Source organism: Penicillium mononematosum (genome assembly GCF_028829835.1).
Source record: "Penicillium mononematosum strain IBT 11891 chromosome Unknown utg000005l:1.0-9366267.0:1.0-9372171.0, whole genome shotgun sequence".
Lineage (NCBI taxonomy): Eukaryota > Fungi > Ascomycota > Eurotiomycetes > Eurotiales > Aspergillaceae > Penicillium > Penicillium mononematosum.
Window position 1 is genome coordinate 4,223,804 of NW_026643275.1, and position 14,779 is coordinate 4,238,582.

At 49.9% G+C, this 14,779-nt stretch overlaps 7 protein-coding genes across 7 annotated transcripts; 4 read left to right on the top strand and 3 right to left on the bottom strand.

The window, feature by feature from the left end:
• Positions 1 to 658: 658 nt before the first annotated feature.
• N7519_009741 (putative arsenite efflux transporter ArsB-like) lies at positions 659 to 2,956 on the top strand (the record flags this gene model as incomplete). The annotated part of the gene is made up of 3 exons (XM_057296514.1): positions 659 to 734; positions 794 to 2,532; positions 2,609 to 2,956. The coding sequence occupies 3 exons, from the start codon at positions 659 to 661 to the stop codon at positions 2,954 to 2,956; spliced, it is 2,163 nt and encodes a 720-aa protein (XP_057144396.1).
• A 284-nt stretch (positions 2,957 to 3,240) lies between these two features.
• Positions 3,241 to 4,382, bottom strand: N7519_009742 (cupin domain-containing protein; the record flags this gene model as incomplete). The annotated part of the gene is made up of 3 exons (XM_057296515.1): positions 3,241 to 3,545; positions 3,609 to 4,043; positions 4,136 to 4,382. The coding sequence occupies 3 exons, from the start codon at positions 4,380 to 4,382 to the stop codon at positions 3,241 to 3,243; spliced, it is 987 nt and encodes a 328-aa protein (XP_057144397.1).
• A 248-nt stretch (positions 4,383 to 4,630) lies between these two features.
• On the top strand, positions 4,631 to 6,319 carry N7519_009743 (uncharacterized protein; the record flags this gene model as incomplete). Its single annotated transcript, XM_057296516.1, has 7 exons — positions 4,631 to 4,672; positions 4,731 to 4,922; positions 4,973 to 5,327; positions 5,379 to 5,535; positions 5,587 to 5,742; positions 5,794 to 5,933; positions 5,982 to 6,319. 7 exons carry the CDS (start codon positions 4,631 to 4,633, stop codon positions 6,317 to 6,319), a joined length of 1,380 nt encoding a protein of 459 aa, XP_057144398.1.
• Positions 6,320 to 6,786: 467 nt separating this feature from the next.
• Positions 6,787 to 7,875, top strand: N7519_009744 (fumarylacetoacetate hydrolase family protein; the record flags this gene model as incomplete). Its single annotated transcript, XM_057296517.1, has 4 exons — positions 6,787 to 7,063; positions 7,133 to 7,269; positions 7,339 to 7,708; positions 7,769 to 7,875. The coding sequence occupies 4 exons, from the start codon at positions 6,787 to 6,789 to the stop codon at positions 7,873 to 7,875; spliced, it is 891 nt and encodes a 296-aa protein (XP_057144399.1).
• Positions 7,876 to 8,847: 972 nt separating this feature from the next.
• N7519_009745 (RlpA-like double-psi beta-barrel domain-containing protein) lies at positions 8,848 to 9,690 on the bottom strand (the record flags this gene model as incomplete). The annotated part of the gene is made up of 1 exon (XM_057296518.1): positions 8,848 to 9,690. The coding sequence occupies one exon, from the start codon at positions 9,688 to 9,690 to the stop codon at positions 8,848 to 8,850; it is 843 nt and encodes a 280-aa protein (XP_057144400.1).
• A 1,379-nt stretch (positions 9,691 to 11,069) lies between these two features.
• Positions 11,070 to 11,279, bottom strand: N7519_009746 (uncharacterized protein; the record flags this gene model as incomplete). The annotated part of the gene is made up of 1 exon (XM_057296519.1): positions 11,070 to 11,279. The coding sequence occupies one exon, from the start codon at positions 11,277 to 11,279 to the stop codon at positions 11,070 to 11,072; it is 210 nt and encodes a 69-aa protein (XP_057144401.1).
• A 2,035-nt stretch (positions 11,280 to 13,314) lies between these two features.
• Positions 13,315 to 14,629, top strand: N7519_009747 (uncharacterized protein; the record flags this gene model as incomplete). Its single annotated transcript, XM_057296520.1, has 4 exons — positions 13,315 to 13,494; positions 13,550 to 13,693; positions 13,742 to 13,809; positions 13,858 to 14,629. The coding sequence occupies 4 exons, from the start codon at positions 13,315 to 13,317 to the stop codon at positions 14,627 to 14,629; spliced, it is 1,164 nt and encodes a 387-aa protein (XP_057144402.1).
• Positions 14,630 to 14,779: the final 150 nt, after the last annotated feature.

The following is a 14,779-nucleotide window of genomic DNA, read 5'->3' on the forward strand; positions in this document are numbered from 1 at the left end:
CTTGTGTCCCGTGTCTTACTCTTCTTTTTGATCTTTTCGATTGCCCTTTGTTGAGGCTCAGACATTGGGATTCTAGGCGAAAATTTCTCTCATCCTGGTTCTCGTTGTCGCAACGTTGCGTTAGCGTCGAAGCAACTGATTACTTCGCCTGGATTCTAGCTCAACTTTAATAAAGCACGCTCTCCGCAAAACCCACTTCGACACGGAGATATTCCACAGCCTCACAGGGCTTGCTTAACGCTTGCTTGACATTCATTAGCAGCTTGGGTTCCCACCTCTCGCCCTCCACTGGTCTATGTCAACCTATGTCATAAATCATTTGACCTTGCCGCTGTGATTATGAGGGGCAGTCCACTCGATTTCCCCACATCTTGATAATTTCACTTCAAGCATAACAGAGAACAACGCGCAAGCAAAATTTCTCTGGATCTTTGACAGGAAGCAACTAGGATCGTTGCTAGAGATCTCTTGCACAACAGAAATGCGTTTGCAATAAAAACAAGAGTTGGATCTTCATATGCACATTTCTCTTGTTCCGCATTCCGGTATTTTGTCATGCCCGACAGTGGCTGAAGCACGAGAGAGAGGCTGACTTGGTGCCTGACGGCAAAAGCTACCCAGTGCATGTCCTTGAACCTCAGAGAAACAGACATTCAATATGTACGACGAACTTGACACATCGAAAATCAAAAGTTGGCGATCGATCATCACCTTGATCATTTTTGTTATAACTAGTAAGTGTGGCTATGCCTACAATGTGAGATTGAGACTTACTTTTGGCTTCTTTGCGCAGATACCATTGTCCTTTTCCCATTCCATATCCCTCTATACCTACCTCGATGGCTCACCAACGGGTTTCTGGACATCTTGAGTGCCATGCGCATAATACCCCACCGGACTCGTTCTCGATCCAATGATAAGCAACCCATTTTTGTGAAGTTTCGCTTTCCATTGAACTTTGTCACGGCGCCTTTAATAGCGGATCTCTTCCTTCTCGCTATTTTGGCTATTGGCCGAAAAGAGGTACATGATGGAATAGTCGGGGCCGACAACATTAATCCCATTGATATCATGGTCTTCTTCCTCACACTCGCCTACATTGCCATCTCGATTGATGCCTCCGGCCTTATCAGATATCTGGCCTTCAGGGTTCTCCAAAAGGCAGGTAAGGTCGGCCACCGACTGTTCTTTTACCTGTTTGTGTTCTTCTTCGGGTTAGGTAGTTTCATCGGAAATGACCCGATCATTCTGTCCGGTACAGCTTTCCTCGCATACATGACCCGTGTATCAAGCAATATCGTCCACCCCAGAGCCTGGATCCACAGCCAGTTTGCTGTAGCAAATATCGCCTCCGCGATTCTTGTCTCCTCCAACCCTACCAACCTAGTCCTTGCAGGCGCCTTCAAGATCAAGTTCATTGTCTACACAGCCAACATGATCGTTCCTGTAGTTGTGACGGCTATCGTTCTTTTCCCATTCCTGCTATATATCATTTTCGCCGACGAATCCCTCATCCCTCTGTCCATCACAATGCATGAGCTTTCTGAGGACCAAAAGAATAAAACACCCGTGAACCCCAACATTCCTCATGCCAGAGGAACCTCCGAAGAGAAAGAGGAAGCGGATGACCTGGAGGGAAAGCAGCTCTCGCTAGAAGAGATCATGAACCCATTCTTAGATAAGAAGGGTGCATCTTTCGGGGGGATTATTATGGCCGCTACGCTTATCACCCTCCTGGCAATTAATGCATCAGGCAAAGAGAATCCCGTTTTCTGGGTTACATTGCCTGCTGCTTTTGTTATGTTCTGCTGGGATCTCGCATTTGGTTGGCTCCATCGCCACGACACCCGTGAGATTGCCGCGAAGGGTCGACAGGAGGTTGAAGAGGCGCAGACAGAGCGAGAAATGCGCAGACAAGAGGAGCAGCAACCACTGCCAGAAGTGATGGGTCCGGATACCTCGGGGTCGGACCAGCCTGAGCAATATGATGCTTTGGGTATGCGCCACTACAGCGAGCATACAGATGACAATACCTCGCTTAAGAGCACCGATAGTGATGCCGCCTCAAAGAACCCCGACCCAGAATGCGGAACTCCATTGTCAGCTTCTGTCCTCGTCGATAAGGAAAAGTTCCCAGAGCTACGGCCAGGCGGCGTTGCGATTGACAGCAAACAACTAGCTCGCGCAACGACTCCCGAGGCACTGGACTCGAGACAAACCACCGACACGACTATCGATGAGGAGAAGCCAGAACATCCATATTTTCAGGCCAGCGGCCCACGCACGTTGGCGTCGCTCGCTTCTGATCTCTATCGCTGGTCACAGGAGACATTCCCCACCGTGACGGTCGTCGTATCCCACATGCCTTTCGCACTGGTACCCTTCGCTTTTACGATGTTTATCCTGGTGCAGGCGCTTGTCACCAAGGGCTGGGTTCCGGTTTTTGCGTACGGATGGAACCACTGGGTGGAAAAGACCGGGGTAATAGGCAGTATCGGTGGGATGGGATTCCTATCTGTGATTCTGTGCAATGTGAGTATCGAGCAATGGGCTGACCACTTTTTCTGTCTGAACTTGAACCGCTAACTCGTCATCTTCTGATAACCAGTTTGCTGGCACGAACATCGGCACCACGATTCTCCTCTCGCGCGTTATACAAGCATGGCAGAAAATCCACGAAGCCAACGGAACTCCCATCAGTGATCGCACATGGTGGGCCACTGTGTACACCATGGCACTAGGAGTCAATTATGGCGCATTTAGCACGGCGTTTAGTGCTTCGCTGGCTGGCATGCTGTGGCGGGATATCTTGGCGAGAAAGCACATCCGTGTTGGCAGTCTGGAATTTGCCCGTGTGAACCTTCCCATCATTGCTATCTCTATGGTGGTTGGGTGTACCGTTCTCGTTGGAGAAGTGTATCTTGTCAGAAGTGATGAGCCCTACGTGCCGTCTTGATGTGTGGATTGCGGGAGGCTGTTTAGATGTTCTATAGATTATGATGCTCTCGATGTTTGTTTCGCGTGGCCTTTCTCTCACGGAACGGGCAGACGATCTTACGAAGTCAATGAAGACCGTTTTACAGTTTTTCAGAACTGTGTCTATGGGAGAGTATCTTCGACAAGTGTTGTTCTCATTGTGGAATTTCCACTTATTCCAGGGGGTTTGTGTTATATTCTATCACTTGATCGACCTTCCCACAATACTCTAACCACGCATCCAACCACGTCGCACTCAAGGCTTCACTCATCCACAAGGGACTCAACGTCCATATCCTCCGAGCGATAGAAGCCCAATGCATCAATCATGGGCTTGTCGTCAAACCGATATAGATAAACCGGTTCATCAGCATCCGCAAAGTGCTGATATCTGTACCACGCCGGAACACAGAAGGTATCACCCTGCTCCCAGATATATTCCTTATCACCGATAGTAGAGTGTCCTTTGCCGGTGATGACATGATAGACAGCGGACGTAGTCTCGCGCCGGGAAGGCGAAGCCTTAGATGCCGAAATTCGCTCAGCACATCCCCCAAGGACGCGACTCACTATGAAAATCATTAGCCATCTTTTCACCTACCGAATCAAAGAAGGAAAGAGGGAACACGTACCTTCACGGCCATCTTCCTTCAAGTATCTCTTCGTAGCCCAATCCCCAGCAACCCCATCCAACTGTGCCTTCATGGTAACCCATGGGAAAACTAATGGCGAAGTGGTACTATCAACATCCTCCGCAGGATAACGGGGCTTATTGAAGTGCTCTACAAAGTGCACAGGGAAGTGTCTGAAGTTGGGTAAATCCAGCCCATCCAACCACACCATAGGCCCAGAGCCATCTTTGCCGTGGTCATGGTAGTTCCAGGTCGGGGTGAGGATGACGTCTCCGCGCTGCATCGTAATACGCCTGCCGTGGACAGCAGTAAAACCGCCCTGGCCTTCGATGATGAAGCGCATGGCAAAAGCCGTGTGTCGATGAGCGCGTGCAGTCTCGTTGGGCATCACGAGCTGCAGACCAGCGTAGAGGGTGTCCGTAGTGAAGGGGGCATCTTTGGTAGGATGTCAGAAGCAGTTATACGCAGTATACAGTAAGTAGAACGCTATGAAGCAATGTGAAAGTAAACGATAACTTTGTACATACCTCGAGCTGGGTTGGTTAGCATCAGCACCCGGCGCTCAGCCTGGGATGCTGGGACGAGATTTCCAGCGCGCTCCAAGTTAGGTCTGATGGTGCTGTACTTCCAGACATTTGGGACTGTTGTTGGGTTTGGCGCTGGGGGGTTCAGACGAGCCATCTGCTTCCATAGAGGAAGGGTCTTGCTTGCTTCGAGGTCAATGAGAAGCTGTTCCTCTGTGTCGAGGACACTTTCCACTTGAGTTGAAGTCATTGTTGGAGTTGATGTGGTAATGAGAAAGATCTTTAGATTGTATTGCCTTCATTCTATGAAGAAATGATCGCTAAGATATATCTTGACCACTTTCGTGAGATCGTCCTCTCTTGCTAAGGTCCGGGGCAAGATCGGGTAGTCTTCCCCGGTGCAATCCCTGTCGAGGGGTCATAAAGGCGGTGATCCAATGCGCTGTTGACGAGGTCCAATTATTTGACTTTGAAACAAAGAAAGTGACAATAAGCAAGATGGTGTCCAATGGTCAGGCCAATGGCTATGTCTCCTTGAAGGTGGGTTTCTCATCCCGAAACGGCAATGTCAGCGTCTCAAATATTGATGAATAGATAGACCCCAACATACCCCAGCAACTGTCTCGAATTCTTAAATGACCCATTGGCAGTCGAGAAGGCCATCCCTGCAAAGGTTCCCCTAAACATTATCGTCGTCGGTGCCGGACTCGGCGGACTAGCAACAGCCATTGCGCTCGCAAGTTCCGGCCACACTGTGACTGTGTACGAGCAAGCACAGAAGCTCGGAGAAGTAATGGCTCTCCTCCATCGATGTTAACAATAGCTGATCACGTACCACAGGTTGGCGCCGGTATCCAAATCCCATCCAACTCAACTCGCCTCCTGAGCAGACTCGGCCTGGACCCGTACCTGAAAGAGTATGTGACCGAGCCCGAGTCCATTTCTTTCCGACGCTGGCAGTCAGGAGATGTCATAGGCCTCACCCGACTCATCCCGAACTTCCGAGAACAGTTCGGCGCACCATACTATGTGATCCACCGCGCAAACTTTCATTCTGCGCTGCATAAACGCGCCCTGGATCTGGGTGTTACGGTCAAGGTCGCTTCGCGGGTTGTTGGATATAATATCGAGGGACCAAGCATTGTTCTTGCGAATGATGAAACTGCTTCGGCTGACTTGATCGTTGCCGCAGATGGTATGGGTCTCCCTTTTCAAGATATATATGACCGGCTCTGATACTTTGTAGGTGTTAAGTCGGTTGCTCGTGGAACTCTCGATAAGAGTGACAATCCTGCATTCGAGAAGACTGGGTTTGCAGCTTACCGGGCTACCGTGGATGTGGAGCGCATTAAGGAAGACCCGGAGCTTTCCTGGCTGTTGGAAAAGCCGGCTCTCAATATCTGGTTAGCACAAGTATGAAAGGATCTTCGAGATTAGACTGACCATTTTGCTAGGATTGGTGATCAGCGGCACGTAATGACATACACCATTGGAGCCGGCAAGTCTTTCAATATGGTTCTTTCGCATCCAGATGACAGTGATCCTGCAACCTGGGATCAGAAGAATACCCTCAGTGACATGAGACGCGAGTTCCAAGGATGGGATACCCGGTATGAGTCTATGGATCTTCCTGGCATGTCCCCTTATTAATAAGTTTCCAGGCTTGAGAAGATTATAGGTCTCATCGAGAAAACCATCAAATGGCCACTGATCAGTGGAGTCCCACTACCTCGCTGGGTAAATGGCAAGGTTCTAATACTAGGAGATGCAGCACATGCAATGCTGCCTTACATGTCGCAGGGTAAGTGCAGAATCACAATTCACATTAATAGTCACTAAAACTGCACAGGCGCGGCAATGGCCGTTGAAGACGGCGCAGCACTAGCACGATCCCTGTCCAAAATCGCGAACGCCAAAGATATCCCAAGAGCATTACATATATTCGAGCAGGTCCGCATTGAACGAGCTGGAATGATGCAGGAGGCGAGTCTTCTGAATGGGAAGCTGTGGCATTTCGCCGATGGGCCGCTTCAGGAAGCTCGTGATGCGGCTATGAAGCCCGAGACTATGGGTCTGCCTTTCAGTCACAGTCCTAATCAGTGGAGTGATCCGGCGACTCAAATATGGTGCTATGGATATGATGCCGAGCAAGAGATTGATCGAGCTTGGACGAAGTCGGAATTGTAGATAAGGCTGTTTCCAAAGGGAATATCCTATTTCCTTTTGAAGGAATATATCTATGTACCTCATATTTGATGTATCCTTCGTTCCCTGTCTCTTTGTTCTATCTACAAAGAAGTACATCGATGTCAGGTCTCTCATGACTTCCCCTTTGCTTCTGTTCATCAGTATCGGTCTAGTCACTATAGACATCCGATCTCCAGAAGAATACCTATGGTTTTCGAAGGATCATAATAATAATCATAAGATTTCGTCATTTTAGTTACCCCAATTTCCCCATCTCTCATTTGGTCAGTTACAAGAACCCCATCCCGGGTGTACACCCGACAAACCCGGTATACCCGGTCTATCCCCGTCATAACGACAGTAAAGAGCCATATAACGCCCCAACCCTCGGTATAAATTCCCCTCTATTAGCATATCCCGAATTAAACAAACGAGGATCAATAACAAAAAAAGAAAGATCCGAAACCATGTCTCTCCCATGGAAACGCCTAATCCGCTTCATCGCCACAGACGGCCGCACCCTGCGCGGCGAGCCAATCCTCCCCACCCCAACAACAGACCTGGGCTTTATAACCGAGTCCGACAGTCTGCAAGCACGAGTGATTGAAGGCGACGACCTGTACGACACGACGGGCAAAACACGCGTCACCGACGAAATCGTATCCGTGAAGACCATTCTAGGCCCATTGGCACAAGCAGATGTTCCTATTCTGCGCTGTGTCGGATTGAACTATGCAAAGCATGGTAAGCTATCCTTAGTGGAACAAAATCTCTCCGAGGACAGTTACTTATACATATCAACCGTGTCAACAGTCAAAGAAGCCGGCCGCACTCCACCCCCATTCCCATTTATCTTCTTCAAACCAAACACCACAATCCACGATCACGGCGCACCAGTAGTAATCCCGCAGATCGCACAGGACTCACAGGCAGATTATGAAGGCGAGCTGGTAAGACAAGTCCCCTGTTTCCGAATACCCTGTCCTGGGTAATGTCAGTATACTAACAAACGCCCATAGTGTCTTGTAATCGGCCGCGACGCCAAGAACGTCTCCACGGAGGATGCGCTTTCGTACGTAGCAGCCTATACCGTCGGTAACGATATTTCCGCGAGAAAGCTGCAGCGCGACCCGGCGCTCGCGGGACGTGTCCCGCAATGGGGATTCTCGAAGGGATTTGACACCTTTGCGCCATTGGGACCGTGCCTTGTTGCTGCGAGCGAGATCTCTGATCCTAGTAAGCTGCTGCTGAAGACGATCGTTGATGAGGAGGTTAGGCAGGAGGAGTATGTTGCGGATCTTTTGTTTGACTGTGCGTATCTAGTGTCGTATCTTTCGCAGGGTACGACGTTGCAGAAGGGCAGTGTTATTATGACGGGGACGCCTGGTGGTGAGTTTCATCTCTTTTTTGGTTTTCTTTGGTTGGATCGTTCGAGCTGACTTGTCTTAGGTGTCGGCGCTGGTCTTTCGCCGCCCAAGTACCTTGTCCCCGGGACGCAGATGGATGTGGTTATTGATGGTATTGGGACGCTGAGGAACGGCGTGGTGTTCGATTGAGCTGAATCATATGTTGATCGTTGATGCTGTTTAGGGCTTGAGTATAGACAGGCAAGACAGAGATCGCCGGAGCACTTCTTAATTGATCCAAAATTCAAGACAATACCGTAAGAGAACGCTATACAGCATACATATGTAGCCTGTCTTGGCTGGAAAGGAAGGCCCGCAATGGAGAGTCCCAAAGTAGAAATGAGGCGCAGCTGGCTTAGCATTGACCAGTACGGAGCAGTCACAGTCACTAACTAGCCTTGCGGTGCTGTAGTTCATTTCCAGTTTTGGGTTGACTTGGGTCTCAAAAATGGAAAGGGGCAAGGCTACTCCGGACAGAATACTCGTACAACATATAAACAGTCCTCGAAAATAATACCTGGATACTACTACGAATACTCGAGAGACTATTGGAGCAAACACGAGTCAAACGAATCGAGTTTCATTCAATGATCCGCCTCCTGCAATATGCCTTATTTTTTTGTTTGTTTTTCGTTTCGTGAGCATGATCATCGTAATCGTCATTGGCCTGTCGCATTTGCATGTTCGAGATCTCGTCAAGAGAAACCGTCCATGACTTGCCAGCATGCGCGCAGGTATCGTAAGCATATGTGTTATGGCCGAATGGGGTCCATCATAGGGTGGTATTGCACAGGAAGACTGCGAAAAGATTCTATGAACATGAAAAATGGGTAAATGTGAATGCTGTCCGCTAGGGACACGCGAAATGGTAAAAAAAATCCAGGGTCAAGGGAGTGAACGAAAGGTAAAACAAGGGCCCGGTCTCTCTGAGAGATAAATGATTGCGCTCTCGGAGAGACCGGGAAAGAAGGTCGAAAGATCACAGTAAAGTGAAAAGAAGGTGAAAAAAAAAGAGGGGAGGGCCGTCAAGGCCATATCCACTTGCGCAATCTACCAGAGATGTGTCCATTGTTCGTATTCATAATCGTGGCCATCAACACCAACGCGCGGTCGACGCGACATTTAGTGGATGAACCACTTGGCACCAGAGGCACGGCCCTCGTCCATGGGGGCAAGCTCACCGAAGAAGTGACGAGACAGATCGACGGAGCCGTTGTCGCAACCCATGCACTTGTCAACCACAATACCGGTGGCGGTCTGGCCGTTGTATGTGACGGTGACGGTCTTGCCGCAGTCACTGTCGGCCATGATACCGTGGGGCAGGGCGAGAACGTTCTCAACGGTACCATCGTTGGTAGTGCCGCAGGAGCTGGGGTTGGTGGAGGTAGTGGCAGTGTCGTAGAAGGTGATCTCGCCGGTGCAAGGGGCGCCCTCGGAGCAGACACCGGTGCGGGTGCTCTTGGTAGTGGCCTCGGTGTTGGTAGCCTCAGTGTTGACGGCAGGGGTGGCAGCAGGAGCAGCAGGGGCAGCGGCAGAAGAGGTCTCAGCCTCTACGACGGGAGCGGGAGCCGGGGCGGGGGCGGAATAGGGCTCAGCCTCCAAGGTGGGAGCAGCGGGAGCGGCAGTGGTGGTGGAGGAGGTGGTCAGCGCAGCCTTCTCCTCAACGATAGGAACAGCGGCAGCGGTAGTGGTGGTGGAGGTAGTGGGCGCAACCTTCTCCTGCTCCTTGGTAGGGGCTTCAACAGCAGGAGCAGGGGTAGTGGTAGGGACAGCGTTGGCGACCATAGGGACCACAGTAGCGGTGTGAGTGGCCTGGGGGTAGACGGTGGTGGTGACATCGACGGTGGTCCAGACGATATCAGTCACGGTCTCCCAAACAACGGCGCGTTTAGCAACGGGGGCCGAGTAGCCAGTCATGGCGAAGAAAGCGCCAGCAAGGGCGAGAGTCTTGGTGATAGGAGCCATTGCGAATGAATCGGAAAGATGACTCGAGAGAGTGTGTGTGATGTTGTTTAAAGGATTGATCAACTGCACAGCAGGAAGATTGGATTGAGCACTCGAAAGGAATGTGAGTGAGCAAGAAGGAAGGAAGGAATGGACTGAGAGAGAAGAAAGAGAAAGGCGCTGGGGGAAGGGTCTCGACTTTATAAAATACCGAAGGTAAGGCACAAAAGAAGTAAAGGACCCACTTCGATGGTTACTGGTCCCCACTTATCGACCAAACCCATGGTTCAAATCAAGCCACGATCCAGACTATGGACAACTCACTTCCTTTCATTCCTTACACCGGACTACGGAGTATATTGCACGAAGTCCCGTACATTAGAATAGATAAACAGAGGATGGAGTACGGGAATATCACAATCACAACTTCCCAGGTACCCGAGCCGGATGCCCCGGTAGATTCTCATTGGGACAGAAAAAAAGGCCCAGGGGCTTGTGCGCCACTCAGGCCAATTTTCTCCTGGCCCTAATCTCGTCTGGGGATAGACCGACGGCTGCTTCAGCCGATCCTACGACTCGACTGCCTACTGGGGTTTGACGACCCACATATTTTGCCTCGGGTACCTGACGAGTTGACCTATCAGAGACGGCAAATTATTTCTTTCTTTTCCACGGTTCTTTCTGTTCTTTCTTTGGGGGATACCATATCCGCTCTTTTTCATATCGAGATCTCAGCGCATCTTGCTCGTTAGCCGCCTTGCAAATGACGTGTGTCGCGGCGTACACAGTCGCAATGCACCCCAGGGGAGGACTGGTCAGAATACTGCAGTCTGCCTTTTCAGTCTGACGTGTCTGTGTGTGTGTATTGTACCGGGCCCGGGGTCAATACCGATGCGATTGGACAATGCATGAGACAAAGATGACATTCCAGCCAATCCAGCTGGGATCGGGGCATATTTTACTTGTACTCCGTGTACTATTATTATACTCCGTACATGTAATTTAATCCTCTCCACTTGTCAACGGTCTGGACTTGGACTAGATTTTCGAACCGTTTTTGTGGTTTTGGGTTTTTAGTGGGAGAATAGTGCCGATCTCTTAGATTTCGATTGTGTGAATATCGGAGTACTCCGTACCATGTCAACACCAATACATACCTATTGATGAGCCCTAAAATCTAGTCTCTTCACTTTCATGATCTCATCTGTCTCACTGTACTCCGTACTCAACCCCTCTTTGCAGCCCTAACCGGCCCCAACACGAAATGCAGGCACAGGGCACGCACCCGGGCCTTGAAATGTCCAACAGAACCTACATAAGCGATACCGAGAACCCGATCAGGGTGCTGACTATGTTCCCCAAGCAATCAAGATGCAGTCGAAATGCACCTAGAGCGCTGACTACGCATCCCCTAGTACCGGTGGACCTGTGTGCATTCCAGACCCAACCATCCTCTTCCCGAGAGGGGAGCCAGACCCTGTCGCACCAATAGCACCGGTACGAGCTCGCGAATTTGGTTGGCATCCATACTCCGTGCTGTATTCCACTTCGGCCAGTCCCCTCTTCTCCACCCGACCGACGATCTCCCCGGAATAGGATTGGATGACCATGGTTGGATGACATATTGCAATCAAACTGCAGATTTGGATGATTTGAAAGGAGAGGGCGGGGGTTGGGACTGGAATTATATGTTGTACTCCATACCTAGGTAATCTCTAGCAACGGGGAATTACGCGATGCCGTTGAACGTGCCTCGCCCGCAGAGTGGATAGAGTGCTCCCTACCCATACAATAAACCTTGTCCATACTATAGTTATATGAAAACATCAAATTTTGAAGCCATTCCCTCTTGTATCTTTAAAATAAAGATTATGGTAAGATTATGGTAAGCTTTGCCAATGCTTTACATTCTGGAGGCTTAATTTCGTCCGAGTCGATCGTAGAGATGATGAGTCCCAGTCTATTTTTTTGTAACCTTCTTGCGCGCTTGACTTCATGTATTCCTCCCCTTCACAATTATAAATTCGTCAATTCGCATTGGCAGGGTTTAGAGGCTGGTGGGACAATGAGCGCTTCGTAAGTCGTTGTTCTAAAGCGCTTTCTTCTTTCCGAGGGTCTGCTGTAGAAAATTCGCGGTTTGGTCAAGGTGCTCCGTAGTGGCTAGGTAGAAATTGAAAAGCTTCGAGGTCCCACGATGTAGCTTTGAACTAATTTCCTTTTGGACTAACTTAGTGACCTTTTCAGCATTCGTCGTATGACAGTCGCGCTCGGAAGAGAATTTGTCACGTCTGGTGAAAAAGCTGGTGCTCGCGCTGCGGATCTTCACCACCGAATATTTGGAACTCTGGCTCGTTTTCTGCACGATCAAGCATCAGTTGAGTCACCCGCAGGAGACCTGTATCCGCGGAGGCATGTCGGGTCGTACGAGATTTGAAGGCTTGTTCGCCAATTTCGTCAAGAGTGCGAAGGACATCCTTCGAAGCCAAGGCCCCGTCGTACGCGCGATACGAAATAGAATAATGCGGAGATGTTGGCCTCGTTCAGCAGTTTTCCAATCAACCTGAGCAGTATATCCCCACCGGGAGTGTTCGTCCGATGCATATCTTATACCCTTGAGGAAACTGGCTTTCGTATCTTGAACGATCACGGCAAACACCGATAGATGAATGTGGCGAGGGGTCACCGTAATTGAGTACGTCGCCGTCAATGGCGATATACTACCTCCGTACATTTTCCTAAAGGGCAAAACGCACCCTCGACTTTGGTACCGTGAGATCAACGTCCCTAACAAATGTTGAATCGCAATCCCCGAAACCGGATGGACAAGATGAGCTTGGTATAGATTTCATTAGACTTTTGGAGGAGAATACTAGAAAATTGGTAGGAAGGGACGAACAGCTCCTCTTCGACGGTCATGGTTTGCACCTTCCAGGATCTCGATTTATACATAAAACACAAAGTTTTCTGCTTCTATTTTGTGCCTCATGGGACGCATTTTGCACGGCCGTTTGACCAAAAAACCTCTTCTTGCTCTTAAACAGGCATATCGCTGAAAGGATCCGTGATTCGGTTGACACTTTTGAACTGCGCAGGGAGTCGTGAAAGGATGCGGTAGATCTACAACATAGTTCTCTCCGAGCTCTTGCGTGTGGTTGTTCCCGCATGGGATAGATCTGGTTTGCTGCCGTGATGCTGAAGCAAAACTACCATGCAATAAGAGGAAAACTACTCCGTACCATATCTAGAAGCGTGGCAGTATCAACCGGGACTGACCGGCGGCAATTCTGGGCCGATCATTGGACCCACGCGGGCCGAGCCAAAGCTAGCGCGCGTGTACATATCAGGTGAATCTACTCCGTACTCTTTTTATCATTGGCAACTCAACAAATGAGTGCATGCCATCGTCATTTATATGAGCCACTCATGTGCAAATCCCACATGTCGCAACAGGTACATCACAGTGGGGATCCAACGAATCTATCGACCAATGCTTTAGCAAGACATTGTAGGGGCGACGCTCTCCCTGTCGACAGTCAGCCCGCTCATTCGCCTCCGGCTCTGGGGGAATTATGAAACCGCAGTCACCTCCTGCACGCTCGGGATGGTCAACGCGTTCTATTATTGTCTATCCGATGACAACTGAGCATGGTGTTTTCTGCATCCCAATTACGCTTTGTACAACTCGTTCTGGTCTTGTTCGGGGTCATTTTTATCCTCTTCAAGCTACGACCGAGCATTCACAAGGCAACCGCCCCCATCCAGCAGGGCTGGGGCGACCATCATGATTGGGACGACTTCGATGCCATCAGAAATGAAACCCTTGGGGTAATGATTCCACTTCAATCTTCACCTGGAGATCTTTCGACTTGCGACTACTTAGGTTCAAAAGGTCTTCGCCATTAATCTCGTCAGCCGGCCTGATAAGCGCGACAATATCGCTCTGGGCTCATACCTCTGCAATTTCCACGTCGAATGGATTGACAGCGTGACTCCGGATAAAGTAGATGCTAAATCCTATCCATACGTATGTTTCCAAACTCACACAATACACGCGACGACTGACATTTTCTAGAACTGGAACCATGGCCATAAACAGGCCGAGTACGCGGCCCGACGGGCACATCTCAACGGACTCCAGCGGCATGTGGTTGAAACTGCAATATCCGACTTCAACTAATTATCTCCTAGAATTGTCCAGGAGAGATTAGCAAGTGCTATTATCATGGAAGACGATACCGACTGGGACGTGTCAATGAAAGCCCAGCTTCAAAGCTTCGCCCGCGCAGTCCGAGCCCTCCAGCTCCAGGATAACCGGGAAGTCCCGACTCAGTCACCATACGGCGACGACTGGGACATTCTGTGGCTAGGCCACTGCGGCGTGTCATGTAGAACTGATATGCCATTTTACCTTACCCCGAATGATCCGACTATCCCCATGCCCTATCACTTTCTCCCACTGTGGCGCGACCCTCCGGCATTCGAGGGGCACGAGAGACCCGATCACAGTCGACTTGCTTGCACAGCAAGTGACGCAGTCTGCTCAATGCTTTATGCCGTCAGCTACAGTGGCGCGCAACGGATCCTCGCAGCGTTGTCGGTTAACCCGTCTGGGCTTGCAGAAGAAATTGATATTGGTGCCCAATTTGACGTCTCAGTTGGACGCATGTGCGGTAATGGTTATTTGCGGTGTTTTGCACCTTATCCATCGATCACGGGCAGCTTCCATCAGGCAGGGTCAAGGGCAAAGTCTTCTGATATCAACAATGAGACCGGTGAGGTAGAAGCTTTTTCCAGCTGGGGAGTGATGTATAGCACAATGCTCAATATCGACCGTCTCCTGAAGGGGGAACGGACCGTTCATGCAACGTGGGGCGATGTGGATGTGTTGGATGTCATTCCTCGAGACATCACAATGGAGAAGGGGTCCATCTACACCCCTAAGACGAAGAACAGGAACTAAAGCTAACAGAAAGAGAAGTTGTTACATGGCGGTGAAATGGATATTAGGCTATATGTACGGAATCTAAATTGTCTGCAATCTTGGAGTGAATAGGAAAGAATCCTATACTACTTTATTCGCACGACCTGTACGCGAGGAAATATCTACACT